This window comes from Mustela lutreola, chromosome 14, assembly GCF_030435805.1.
Source record: "Mustela lutreola isolate mMusLut2 chromosome 14, mMusLut2.pri, whole genome shotgun sequence".
In the NCBI taxonomy this organism is placed as follows: domain Eukaryota; kingdom Metazoa; phylum Chordata; class Mammalia; order Carnivora; family Mustelidae; genus Mustela; species Mustela lutreola.
Genome location: NC_081303.1, coordinates 38,702,031 through 38,716,571, shown reverse-complemented (window position 1 = coordinate 38,716,571; position 14,541 = coordinate 38,702,031). Strand labels below are relative to the sequence as shown.

At 45.4% G+C, this 14,541-nt stretch overlaps 2 protein-coding genes across 2 annotated transcripts; both read right to left on the bottom strand.

The window, feature by feature from the left end:
- Positions 1-455: 455 nt before the first annotated feature.
- Positions 456-2,118, bottom strand: LOC131814453 (protein O-glucosyltransferase 3-like). The gene has a single exon (XM_059145393.1). The coding sequence runs from the start codon at positions 2,116-2,118 to the stop codon at positions 490-492; it is 1,629 nt and encodes a 542-aa protein (XP_059001376.1). The 3' UTR covers positions 456-489.
- Positions 2,119-4,989: 2,871 nt separating this feature from the next.
- LOC131814629 (receptor-interacting serine/threonine-protein kinase 2-like) lies at positions 4,990-6,605 on the bottom strand. Its single transcript, XM_059145762.1, is given in 2 exon segments — positions 4,990-5,418; positions 5,421-6,605. Coding segments are annotated over 2 exon segments (1,578 nt in total). The 3' UTR covers positions 4,990-5,025.
- Positions 6,606-14,541: the final 7,936 nt, after the last annotated feature.

Sequence of the window (14,541 nt, the reverse complement as noted above, 5' to 3'; positions counted from 1 at the left end):
AAAGCCTGCTGTTAAAATCATCCCTTTCTGTGCGCTTGCTCAGCCAAAAATTCCATGCTGCTGGGCCAGAAAAATGTGGCCTCCACAGTCTCCCAGCTACCTTCAACAAGGGAGCCACGCTCTTCTTCCTTAATTATCCTTATCAGACCTTCCAAGAGGAGGTTTGCTATTACAGAATGTCCAAAGCAGCTTGTAGGAGGAGAAATTATTCAATAAGAGGGGAGGAACCTGCACCAACATTTTCCCTTCATAGTTGGAAGAGGGAGAGGGAAAGTGAACAAACTAGGAAATATGGTGGAAATCATTTCACAGGGAATGATTTCTATTCTGGCAAAGCCTCTCTGTCCACAGTGACCTGCAAGTTTTCTGTTTCGAGAAACTGCGATGTTGATGATGGAGGTTTTTACACACCAGAAAATTATATTCAAAGAGACCTGTAACACTTGCTCTCATCTTGCTCTGCCTGTCCACATGTCTCCTCGACTGCGTTCACCGCCGCCCGGCCTCTGTCTGAAGGCTTGCCTTCAACCTGTCGCTGGCACTTGCAGGACTGTCGATGGGAGCTGACTTAAAGCTCTTCTCTGGAAGGTCTTTCCCGGAGGCACTGGCACGGGGACGCATTATCATCTGACTGAGGAACGAGCTCCATCCCATCACGTATTTTGGGTTTGCTGGACTGGCGCTCGCGTATTTCTGGAGTACTTCATAATAGTAGCAGAAGAGCCGGCGTGGCTGCAGCAGCTCCCTCGCGGCCAGCTGCCCTTCTTTTGCAATCTTCCTGGCTTCTCCATCATTTTCCTTGGCCCACTTAACTTTCTCTAGTAAATCACTAAGATTTCTTTTAATTGGAACATAATGTTTCCAAGGCGTTAGTGCCATATAGAAATGTTCGTAATACGTCGAGTCCTGCTTCAAAACCAAGCTGTCACCCAACATGAGGTATGGATATCTGTAAGCCGCCACAGTCCCATCCACATTCACTTGATACTTGTACTTAAAGAAATCAAAGAAACCTGTCAAGTTAGCTTTTCCAAGCTCCTTTTCTTTCTCTTGGAAAAAGAAATATCCTGTAATTCCTGCATCTAGGAGCTCTGGATTTTCCTTGGAGAGCTGTACCAACTGGAGCCTGTCTTCTCGGCTATCTCTACCTCTGAAGAAAGCTTTCTCGGTTTTGTTGATCCAGGAAGGCCGTGTATTTCCCTGAATAGAGAGAAGATCATTGGTGACACCCCTCATTGCTTCGAGCATGGAGTGGGTGATGTCATACGTTGGAAGGATAATGTCCCGTGAATCCAGGGAGCCGCACCATGAAATAATAGGCAAAGGGCCTGGGATTTCGTTGACTTGTCGATGCTCCAGAGACCAATCTCCAAGATTAATATAAAATTTTAAATCGGGGAGAAGGACCTTTCTTGCCAGTGACAGCAAAATCTCATCCGAGAACATTTTGAACTCTGTGTACTTCCCTAAAGATCTCCGGTAGATGCGGTTATTGAGAATCGTGTAGTGAACAATGGCACCCCTCTCATCCCCAAACTTTTTTGGAACTTCATTTAGCATCTGCTGGAGATTGATGCCGGGGAAGGAAGCAAAATCCTTTGCAATCTGTGGTTCCTTGGTTGGACAAGAAAGAGTTTTCTGCCAGGCCTGAGGATCCCCTTCTGGACATTCACAGTACTCGTGGTACACTGGTCCTTTCAAAATATAAGGAGACTGAGCCACGTGCTCATCACCGTAAAGGATCTCTATCTTCAGCTCTTCACTGGCAGTTTCATACATCCTATATCGCATCAAAAATGTCCCATCGTTCTTGTCCAAAGGTTTGGGGACGTGAATCCGGACTAACTCTTTAGGTGAAAGAGATTTGATTACTACTTTGAATAGTGTTTGACCTGGGGGCGAGCGAGTGAGGTTCTGGCCCTGCGAGTTCATGGCCTGCAGGTAGAAGTAGCAGAGGGGCAGCACGATGCCCGCCTGCAGCCCGGGCCCCCACACCAGGCTCCACGGCGTGCTCACCGGCACCTTGGGGCCCCCCGTGGCCACGAGCAGGGCGAGTGGCAGCGGCCGCGTGGTCGCGGGGTCCGGTGTCCCGCTCTCTGCATGCACTCTTATGCTCATTTTAACTGTCAAATAAATAAATCTTTAAAAAAAATAATAAGAAAATAAAGTTGCTGGCAATTTCTTTTTGTCCTTCCTGATAGAGAGAGAGGAGGAATACCTTTGAATATTTGTGTCCTGGAGTTTTGGGTTAAAAAAAAAAACAAACCAGGGAACTTCCCTGTCTTTGCTTCTTCTTTCTTTTTTTTTTTTTAATTTTTTTTTTGTTTATTTTCAGCATAACAGTATTCATTATTTTTGCACCACACCCAGTGCTCCATGCAATCCGTGCCCTCTATAATACCCACCACCTGGTACCCCGACCTCCCACCCCCTGCCCCTTCAAAACCCTCAGATTGTTTTTCAGAGTCCATAGTCTCTCACGGTTCACCTCCCCTTCCAATTTCCCCCAACTCCCTTCTCCTATCTCCCCATGTCCTCCATGCTATTTGTTATGCTCCACAATAAGTGAAACCATATGATAATTGACTCTCTCTGCTTGACTTATCTCATTCAGCATAATCTCTTCCAGTCCCATCCACGTTGCTACAAAAGTTGGGTATTTGTCCTTTCTGATGGAGGCATAATACTCCATAGTGTATATGGACCACATCTTCCTTATCCATTCGTCCATTGGAGGGCATCTTGGTTCTTTCCACAGTTTGGCGACTGTGGCCATTGCTGCTATAAACATTGGGGTACAGACGGCCCTTCTTTTCACTCCATCTGTATCTTTGGGGTAAATACCCAGTAGTGCAATTGCAGGATCATAGGGAAGTTCTATTTTTAATTTCTTGAGGAATCTCCACACTGTTCTCCAAAGAGGCTGCACTAACTTGCATTCCCACCAACAGTGTAAGAGGGTTCCCCTTTCTCCACATCCTCTCCAACACGTTGTTTCCTGTCTTGCTAATTTTGGCCAGTCTAACTGGTGTAAGGTGGTATCTCAATGTGGTTTTAATTTGAATCTCCCTGATGGCTAGTGATGAACATTTTTTCATGTATCTGATAGCCATTTGTATGTCTTCACTGGAGAAGTGTCTGTTCATATCTTCTGCCCACTTTTTTTTATATGATTGTCTGTTTTGTGTGTGTTGAGTTTGAGGAGTTCTTTATAGATCCTGGATATCAACCTTTAGTCTGTAGTGTCATTTGCAAATATCTTCTCCCATTCCGTGGGTTGCCTCTTTGTTTTGTTGACTATTTCCTTTGCTGTGAAGAAGCTTTTGATTTTGATGAAGTCCCAAAAGTTTATTTCCTATTTACATTCCCCAAGTGCTGGGGCTGCAGGTACAAGAAAGACCCTCACTTGAGGAAGCCAGAGTCCAAGACAGGAGACAGAAATTGTCCATCAGTCATTGAAATGTGGGCATTTTAAAGGCTGGAGACATAAGACCATTGAGACCAGCTGTAGCCCTTTGAGACCATTGGGACCAGTGTGTTGGGAACATCCTGTGAACACAAATCCTGACACAGTCATGTGGCAGATGCCGGGCTCTAGGGTCCGGGGCTCTCAGGGAAGAGGGGTTGGAAAGGTCACTCATGGGCCCCCCAGTGCAGACAGAGACATCATTCCCCCTGAGGAGACACTGTGCAGGTCCTGCGGTGGCTGCCCAGCCCTCCATGCATCTCTGTCGTCTGGCACTGCTGAGGGGCTGCGTCCTCCCGCCCACCCCTTCCCATCTGTGACAGAGAGCAGAGGGAGCCCAGCTCACCAGGATCCCAGACCCCATCGGACTTGATTACAGTCTGTGGCATCTGGCTAAGATACCGGGTGAAATAAGGCAGAGACAAGGGCTTAGTAAAGTGCCAAGCCCCCTGCAAACCTTAGCAGTCTCTCACCTGCTGCACCTGTCAGCTCTCCACCCTCCTTTCTCACGGGGCTGAATGCTGCTTGCAGACTGGTCACGAGATGTCGCTGTGGGTCAACATAGCTTTTCCTCATGTCCTCAGAATGCCCTTTTTCTAAAGAATTAGAGATTGTTTTTCTCTGTGTAATTTGGAAAGTTACCTATTGTGTTTCTCCTAATTTATAGAAAGAGGGAGACTTCTGCTTGTCCTCCTTTCGTTCCCTTGACTCTGACCATCACCTGCCTCGCTGTGATCTGTTCATTCCCATCCCTGTTCCATCCATCCAGCGACTATTTCCTGGGTGTTACAGATGCCCCGGGACTGCGCTGGGCCTGTAGGCTGCAGATACCAGAGTGAATAAGACAAAGCTGCATCCGTCACGCGATTTGCTCTGACAACTTGTCCTCTGACCACGGACCCTCATGTCCAGCTGTCTGCTGGGGAAGGAAACTGTTCATTTTTGCCTGAAATTTTAATGAGAATATAATTGTTCTTTTCTGTAAAATAAAGACAGAAACAACCAGGTTCTTCTCTATTGTCTTGGCATCCTGAAAGATCCAGCCACCTTGTTGGTTCTGTAGGTTCATTGGAGTCCAGTCTCCTCTCCTGATACCAGGGAGCAAAGTATTTGGTAAAGGTCTTCACCGCCACAACTTGGCTATCAAAGCCGTGAGATTTTAAATGTAAAGCAACAAGACTTTCGATTTAAAAGGGATAATCTGGAGAAGATGTCCAACTTCCTAAGTCTTCAAACGTCCATGTATGTGGCTATCGCTGGGGTTTGGATGATTGGGTACATTTGGAGCCTGCGAGCTACTCAGTAAGCGAACCCCTGGGATCTGGGAATGGTCAGTACTTGGAACTTGGAAGTGTAACTTACAGACAATGAGAACTATTACCTAAGAAGTTTAATTTTTCCTCTTTTCCACCTTTTTAAAGTATGGCATCTGCTTCCAAAGATGACATTTCTGTTCCTTTTCCTGAACTTTGCTAAGATCTGGCTCTACCTTCTTCTTCTTTTTTTTTTTTTTTTTCCACTTATGAGCTTTTATTTTGAAATAAATATAAAGATTGTGATCAAGAAACCACAAGTATTTCCGGGTAAGGTTGAAGACCCATTTGCTTGTTATCTTTCAACTTTTGTACTATAACTTTGGCAAATTCTTCTCCTTGGATGTCAGTGGTGTCCAGTAACTGTCTGACTTTTGAAGTCCTTGTAGGTTTGGTACTAATGAGTTCATAGTCCGCCTTCATGATTAAGTCCCTGGACAGAAGAGTGTCTAATGACTGGTTAAGGCAGGCTTCTGTCATTTGGCTCACAATGTCTTTCCTTTTACTCTGGATCCACTGTTGGGCTATGCCAGGCTGTAATCGCTCTGAATTTCCCTCAGCTGAGAGTGGAGTTATCACTGCTAAAGAGCCTGGGGTGGTCTTGTGATCACAAAATTTCCTCTTCTGAACTGAACAGAAATGTTACTATTGCAACTGTGATTTACTGGATAGTGACACAGTGTAGAAAAGTCTTGAGTTTTTCTAGATAAAAAATCATTTTCTTGAGGAGCTGTCAGGGACTTTGAGGCTATAGTAGAATCACTACTTTCATGGAGCTGAGAGGATCCACATGATTCCTCCTGTGGTCCATGAGTTATAGGTGTGTTCAGAGATGAGTCCATTTTCTTCTTGTCACATAAGTGAATAGTGCTCAAAGTACTCTGTAACTTTGTTTTCTTTAGTTGAATAACAGCTTCAAGAAAAGTTATCTCTTCAAATGTCCTCAGAACTGGTTCAAGTTCTATTAAACATTTTAAGAAAGATGGTCTTTCATCTGGATTTTGTGCCCATCCACTTTCTATTAGAGAGATCATAAGTGTTCGATGAGGTATATCAAGTGGCAAACTTTCTTCATTAGTGTTAGGTCGATGTCCTTGTGATACGCTATACATGATCTGCAAAGGATTGGTGACTTCTTCAAAAGGCTGTTTTCTGGATAAGACTTCCCACATGATCACTGCAAAGCTATAGATATCATGCTTGACGCTGGCTCTTGATTTTTGTCCAGGTTCATAGTTCTCAGGTGGCATATAGATAATTGTCCCTCCTTCTGGTGAAGATTTACTAGTCCATGTTTGTGAGAGGGACATCATACGCCATTTTGATAAACCAAAATCTGCAATCTTAACATGAAATTCATTATCCAATAAGATATTTTGAGTCTTTAAGTCATGATGAAGTAGAGGAGGATTCATATTGTGCAAGTAGTTTACACCCAGTGCAATTTCATGCAGGATGCGAAATCTCAGTGGCCAAGCAACATCAGGATATTCCGTTTTCCTATGGAGGAATTCATTTAATGATCCATTTGGCATATATTCCGTAACTATTCCCAAAAATTCAGGCTCATTGCAAATTCCCCAAATTGGAAGAATGTAACTAAATCTAGCTTTGTGTAAAATTTCAGCTTCTCCTAAAACATCATTTCTTTCACTGTCGAGCAGCGGGGTGTGGATGTGCAGCTGCTTCACGGCAACCTGAACGCGCCAGTCTGCGTGGCGGGCGGAGGACACGGTGCCTGACACGCTGCGGCTCAGGTAGCGCAGGTCGGGGAGCTTGTGGCAGGGAATGGTAGGCAGGGCGCTGCAGATACCCTCCTTGTTCATGCTCAGGAACCCTGTGGGCGCTCAGGCCTCTGGCCCGCTCTGGGTGTGCCTGGTGCTTCGGTGGTTTCCGGGGCTCATCGGCTGCGCTTGGGCGCCCGCACCTGCCCCCCTGTGCAGGAGCTAGAGCTGCCAGGCACTTCTCCCGGAGGGACACTAGGTCAGGAGGCAGCCCATCTGGCTCTACCTTCTTAAACTCAAGCCTAGAGCCCAGAGACCAGCTTCAGAATTCTCCCGCTTACTTCAATCACAAGCAAGGAATTTCACTGGTAAAATTTCTCCTTTTCTTTCCTTTTGGCAAGAGCTTTATTTTAAAACTGTAATTAAAATATCTGCGGAGAACTTTGGGAACTCAAGCACGAGTAATCCTGGCATTAGATGGGAATGGAGGCGTATTGCTCTGATGTCCTCGTGTAAACTGACATGAGCAGCTCTTGTTCTCGTGGAAGCGTTAGAACTCTAGACACAATGAAGATGAGTGAGCTACTGTACTCCCAACACTTCTGAGGAATCTCACAGACAAAATGTGGAGTACAAGAAGCTACAATGTACCTATTGCACAATTTCATTATTACAAAGTTCAGGGATAGGCCAAGGGAATCTCTAGTTATAGTGAGGATTGGATGCATAGATTCATGTAAAGTCCTTGGAAAAGCAGAAGAATAAATGTGAGCCACGTTTGTTATAATGAGAGACAGTCACTAAAACCTGTCTGCTATAAACTGTACTCATTAAATGGTCTTAATGAACATCCTTAAGGGAGTCCAGATGAGAGAATGACCCATGAGCTTCCACTAAAGTGACTCTGCTCAGAGGAGTGGGCATGGGGATTTGCACACAGAGGGGCTGGGGGCAGAGATGGCCCAGGTGAGGAGTGGGAAGCGGGGTAGCTAGCAGGTTATTTCTGAGAGAAAAAAGGGGAGAGAAGGAGCAAGATAGCATGTTAACAGAAGCTCCAGAGGAGCACTTAGGGGACACCTTGCACCAGAGGTCCATTGGCCTTCTTCAGGTTACCCCAAATCAGGAAAATCCACAGCAAGCACTTGTCATAGTTTAGGCAGGCTTGCTTTGGAAACAGCTCCAGGGAAATTCCCCTACCCTCTTCCAACCAGATCGCTGCCAGAGCCTCCCTCCCTGGCTCAGTCTGGAGCAGCCCCTGGGTCCTTAATCCCTCATATCCAGACAGCCGCTCACTTCTGCCTTAGACATTCTGACAAGGCAGGTGTGCTAGGCTGGGCTGCCGCCTCCATTTGCTTCCTGACTGGTGTCCCAGAGCTGTGCTCCTGTGTCCTTCTTCTGGCCATACTCTGTGCCTGCAAACATGCCTCTGTGCTCGGCCCCTCTTCATGTTCTCCTCAAGAATGCGTGCATACGCAGAAATGGCAAATAACAAAAATACAGTTTCGTTTTAAGATGTTGGAACATCTCCTTCTACTTACTGTTCTTCCTTTCTACCTACTTGGCTTTTACTCAGGAATCTTCTGATTCAAAGCTCCTGAAAGAGGTCTGGTAGTTTGAAATAGATGGTATCAAAAAGGCTTTGAAATGGCTTCTTAAAGTACTACAGTCCTTGGATTTATCTTTTCGTATATAAATGAAAAATATCTCTATAGTGTCCCACTGCAATTAAACTCTCATTGTCAAATTAATGGACAATCATAATCCTCATTAGTTCTAATGGCACCGCTAAATTCTCCAGTCTCAAGATTTGTTCCACGTGAGAATGATTATTTTGACAACACAAGTCATTGCATATTTGTACTCAGAAACTCAGGACCCATGACACCACAGGTATTTCACAAATACATTATCTTGATCATGTTTCCATCTTCCTCACCTCTAGATAAAGAAGTATGATTCAGGGAAGGTGGGAGCAGGGAGGAGGGAGTACAAATTAGTCAAGACATTTTTCCAAAGAAAGGCTAATTCAAAGGATGTTCTGGTAATAGAGAAGTACAACCTCAGGCAAAACATGTAGTCTGGTCAGCATTCCTGAATCTTTTACTCTGCAGACCGTGAAACCAGCCCAAGGTGAGGAGATGGGCTGGTTTGGCTCCAATGGTGTGTGTTTCTGATACCCAGGCTCGACAAACTTGCCCCGGGAAGGGACTGAGCTATGTGGAACCATTCATTGCAAAGACTTTACAAACATAGGCTATATTTGTTTCTAATATATTGGGTCCACATTATCTATATAGTTAAGGTTTTCTAAGATAAGACGCAAACCAAAAGATTGTCCGTGAGCATATGGAAATCATACACAAAACTGAGTGTGCACAAGTGTGCACATGGGCATGCTTTGTCATGGAGGAATAGATGCAAACCCTTCACCTTGTTCTCGAAAGGGGTCATGAGTGAAATAAGGTTAAGAATCGCTGACATCTGGGTGACGTCCAGAAAAAACAAAACAAAACAAAGTAAAACCAACCCCAAGGTCCTCAGAGCAAAGACAGCTGAAGATGGGTGGAGGGAATAGCACAATGAAGGTCCAGAAGCCCTAAATTCCTGAAGGTCTGTCCCTGAAGGGAGAGAGCTGTTGCCCCCCCCCCCCCCAGGCAGGGTTTGCATATTGTGAATTCTCAGAGTGGTTTGGCTGAATTCCGAGCTTTGACCTTCACGAAGGATGGGAGAAAGTTCTCCTCTTTTTTTTTTTTTTTTAAGATTTTATTTATTTATTTGTCAGAGAAAGATCACAAGTAGGCAGAGAGGCAGGCAGAGAGAGAGGAGGAAGCAGGCTCCCTGCAGAGCAGAGAGCCCGATGCAAGCCTCAATCCCAGGACCCTGAGATCACGACCTGAGCCGAATGCAGAGGCTTAACCCACTGAGCCACCCAGGCGCCCAAGGTTCTCCTCTTGTTCCCAGTGATCATTTCAGGCGTTTCCCATTTGTTGAAGGAAGAGGGGGCACAAGCAGAGACCATGAGGTAGGAAAATGACCATAGTTTTTAAATAAAGTTTCCTGAAGGGATCCAACAAGTCTGCGTTCTTACACAAGTAATCGGATTGGATATCTGAGATCCTAGAGAACTTCAGCCGAGGGTGCTGCCTCCCATTTCGTCTGTGGGGTGACACTCTTCCCAACCTACACTTGGATCTGCTGGCTGGACGCCACACCCACGGTGAAACAGGATTCTTCCCCCAGCCCTGAAAACTGTACAAAATGACTGTTTTCAAACTTGGGGTAATATTATACTTTTATCTGGGCACTTCTGTTTAAAAATTTCCTTTTTAAAAATTAATTAATTAATTTATTTGACAGAGAGAGACACAGTGAGAGAAGGAACACAAGCAGGGGGAGTGAGAGAGAAAGCCGGCTTCTCGCCAAGCAGGGAGCCCGATGCAGGACTCAATCCCAGGACCCAAGCGTCCTAAAGATTTCCATTAAAAAAAAAACACAAAAAAACCCTCCTATTTTATTTATTTCCAAAAATGTTAAATTTTGAGGAACAGTTGTGGGTCCAAGGACACTCACAGGAACCCAGGTCTGACCGCTCTCACTGGGTGCTAGAGGTAAGGGCTGCACCCTGCCTCCGGAAGCTGAGCTTTCTATGCAGAAAAAGAATGTTCTCTACCTCTGTAAACAGATCTCCTTGGGAGCCTGAGAAGAAAAAGCAGGAAAGTTTCTCTTTCATCTGTGAATAAACAGGAAGATAAAGGTAAAATGGTCCAAAGCATTTCTTCATTTTTATTAATTAAAAAAAACTACATTTCATATCATGACTAAGGGTTTTATGTTTGTTTGTTTTAAAGATTTTATTTATTTGACAGAAAGAGAGCACACACAAGCAGGGGGAGCAGTAGGCACCCTGCTCTTGTTTGTTTTGAGATTTAGATTCCACATATGTGTGAAATCGTATGGTATTTGTCCTTCTCTGATAGACTTATGTCACTTAATATAGCACCCTCTAGCTCCATCCACATCATTTCAAATGGCAAGATCTCATTCCTAATTCGATGGCTATGCAATATTCCATTATCAGTCTATACCACATCACTATCCATTCCTCTTACTACTGTAAAAAATGCTGCAATAAATATAGGGCACACACAGCTTTCCGAATTGTTTCTGTTTTCTTTGGGTAAATACCCAGTAGTAGAATTACTGGATTATATGGTATTTCTGTTTTTACCTTTGTGAAGACCCTCCATGTTATTTCCCACAGCGCTGTCCTGATCCCATTCCCAGAAAAACACGAGGGTTCCTGTACCCCCACATCTTCCTTGGTATTTCTTCAGCCTTAATTATTTTAATATTTTAAACATACGCTTGTTTTTAAAAAAATAAGTAGGAAGGGGGACGCCTGGGTGGCTCATTGGGTGAAGCATCTGCCTGCAGCTCAGGTCATCATCTGAGAGTCCTGGGATTGAGTCCTGCATTGGGCTCCCTGCTCAGTGGGGAGCCTGCTTCTCCTTCTGCCTGCCGCTCCCCCTGTTCCTACTCTCTCTGTGTGTGTGTCAAATAAATAAATAAAATCTTTAAAAAATATATGTAGGACTGATTTTCCTTGCAGGATCATTGTTTCACCTCTACTTTCCCATATGATCAGTGTCAGACTTCGCTGTTACATAATCAAGTCTGAAAAGGAGAAACTTCACAGAGGACAAGAGATATCTTCCCGGCTGCGTCCTCTGTGTGTCCATCGAAGAAAAGCTGCTAGCGTTTCCACTGCTGGACCTTTTTCATTTTGCATGTCAGTGACATAAACACACTGACTGGGGATTTGGAGCAGCTTGGACAGCTAGCTCCCTGCTCACCTCACTGTCGACCGTCCTCTTGGCAAGCAGCTCCTTTGTTCTGCCCCTGCAGCACCCGCCTTTCTTCACCCACCACTTCATCATTCTCTGCATTTGACTTTTCTTAGCAAGAGGCATAGATTCAATGTGCATTTTTCAGATCTTCCAGTTGGAAGGACGACCCCTTGTATGAAACATGAGTGCACCTGAGCTCTCCTGTCTGTGAACTTTCACGAAACTCATTACCTTGAGAACCAACATTTAGTCCATCCTATGTATTTACACATCTTTTTAGTATAAAAATTGAAAAAAGTAGTACAATGAAATGACAACACTGAAGTCCAGTTCAGGTTTACCATTTGCATCCAACCAACTATGTTAACACATGGCACGGAACTTTCCTAGCTTCTCTTAGAGTCATGGAGCCAGAAGTCACCCTGGCCCAAAGTCTCAGCTCCTCTCACCTAGCGACGGTGGTGCAGGAGGCCTCGAGTGATGGGCCAGTCCCCTTGCCCTTTTCCCAAATTGCTCTTCTGTGATCAGTTCATTTACTTGCACATTTCTCAAACACATGCCAGGCACTGAAGTCATCGGTCTTGGTATGTTTCCTGCCTTCTAGGGAGTATGAGTTCATATGAGGAGAGACAAGAAACAATGGCCTGAGGAGGCGTACACGGTGGTTATTGGCCCTTCAGAGACATGAAGGTTTCCGTTGGCCTGGAGGACCAGTGCACAGAGAGAGTCATAGCTGGGAGGGCCTGGAAGGTGGATGGCATGTGTCATGGAAGAAGAGGCAGAAGAATGTTCCACGTATAGAGAAAAGCACATGAAAAGACACTCAATAGGAAAAGACAGGGGAGACAGCAGTGTTCAAGTTCCCACTCACAGAACTTTCTTGAAAGAACATAGGTTTTGTCAGAGGGGTGAGGAGACACATAATCATGGGAAGAAGTGGAAAAGGAAAAGCTGGAGGATGAATCTAGAAAGACAGCTGGAGGTTCTGAGGAGGAAAACCCGTACCTGCTAAAGGAGTGCATTTTATCCCCAAAGCGGCAAGAAGCCATGTGTGACAAGAATGACCACCACTTATATCTCAGTGTCAGTGTGCAGGCGTAGTCCTCAGTACTCCACCCACTTTAACTTAACTTCAACCTGGTACCAGTTTTATCTGGTAGGTACTGTTATCGTCCCCATTTTAGATGATGAAGCCAATGCACAAAGAGGGTGACCAAGTTAACTAAGGCCACACAGTCAGTAAGGGATAAAGCTCGTATTTGAACCAAATAAAGGAGATTTGGAAAAACACCCGACAGCAACCTGTAGTATGGCCCGAGCAAGTGGCCAGAAGTCCAGTCTGGAGGCCATGACAGCAATCCAAAAAAAGGAGTTTATGTGGAGGCAGTAGTCCGGTTGGAAAAGTGCATCAGACTCAAACAGACTCTCATCCACTTGTTACAGGATCCAAAGCAGTCTAAGTTCTGCAGGATGATTTCGTCATCGACTGGAGCTCTAATAAAGAATGTGGGTGGGAGAGCATCATGTCTGTTCCATGCTCACTGCACGCAGGGCCGAGCAGCCCTGCTCCGTGGTCAGGGTACCACGGGCTTCATTTCTATTACAACCCAATTTCCTTTCGGGAATACAGTCCAGCATTTAAAACAGGGGTGGCATTTCCTTAGTGCATGAGTATTCCCAGAGGGATGTTCTTTTCTATTTTCAGAGCAAATGAAACTAAGCTGCTCAGTGTCTGGCTGGGGCTCCCTGTTGGTAAGTGGCCCGTGTTTTGGCAGACTTTCGGTGGGCACTGGGCCAAATGCTAATGATTTCAGTAAATAATTTTAACCTAAACACTCTCTCCTTGCTTCAGAGCCTCCATGGACTAATGACCGTGTGCATGAGGACTGACTCTTCCCGACTGTGTTTGCCATGTGTGTCCTCCCTGTTCTGCACAAATTCCCTCTGCAAGGCGGGGGGGCGGGGGGTGGCTTGGGCACAGGTTGCCCTACTCTGACAAGGCAAACCAAGGCAGTTCTCCGAATCTGTAATGACAAAGTTTGGGCTGGCTATCATGCCTCCAGTCCCTGGTCTCAGTTTACTTAGCTGCTGAGTAGAGAGGATATTTGTGCCTTATTTGTTCAGCAAACCTTGATCAAGAACAGTCACTGGCTGGGTTCTCTGCTGGGTACTTGGAATCGGAGCCCAATAAAACACAGCCTGTGACTTCAGGGATGTCGATTCTAGCTTCCTCATCTGTCAAGCTCCATGCAGGAATAAGTCACCCGAAAGAAGTCAATCTGTGTAGGGAATTGGTTACCCGGGTGATGGACATCACCTGGGGAGGGAGGCAGAGAGCATCCTGTCTACAGGGCTAGGAGACTGGGGAACACTGCAGACTCCCACTCTCCAGGGACCTGATGAGGCTGGGGGCTGGTCCCCACAGTCATTCCCAAGGCAAAGGATCAGCCCAGCTAATGCCAATAGAAAGCAGAAATAATGTCCCACTCCTGACCCCATGGTAACCTCCCAGGGACAGTGGGTAAAGGGAAGAGTCCACAGGGTTAGGAGCAGGGGGCAGACAGAAATGCAGGCAAATCAGTCATTCTGGAAGGGAGTCTAGTCTGAGCCTGAGCTGGATCCGAAACACGTGTGAGCACACTGCAAGCTTCAGAGCTGGACATCAGAATTCAATTTTCCTACTCCTGCCTCAGGGCCTTTGCCCAGGCTGTTCTGGCTTGGAACTTTTCCCCAAATGTGCCCTCTATTCACTTTTTTCAAGTCTCTGTTCCAGTACCACTTCTTGATGATTGTAATTCACTCCCTCCCCACCACTGCCCCTGTCTTTCACAGTGCCCTACTTTTTCCTAAAATATTTATCATGGTGTAAGATAAACATGTTAAGTTATAACAAATGAACATTTATCATCATGTGAATAAATAACTGTTAAATTGTAACATATTTAACATATTTATTGCTACACCATTTATTTTTGCCCCCCACCCCCCAGCCACAAGCCTTTAGAATGCAAACTGCTCATGGTAGGGATTTTTTTGTCTTGTTTCCTGATGAGCTGAGCAGGGCTGACGCTGTCTGGATACCTGCTGAATGAACAGAAGACTGAGAGCATGCTTAGTTGATAAGAAGGTTGTTGGCAAAAGGCTAATATTTAAAAAGGACGGATAGGAAAGCTCTGTGTCCGTCTAGATAC

Bases quoted from the DNA above. Each gene is read 5' to 3' on its own strand.
- LOC131814453 (XM_059145393.1), bottom strand. From the start codon at position 2,118: ATGAGCATAAGAGTGCATGCAGAGAGCGGGACACCGGACCCCGCGACC.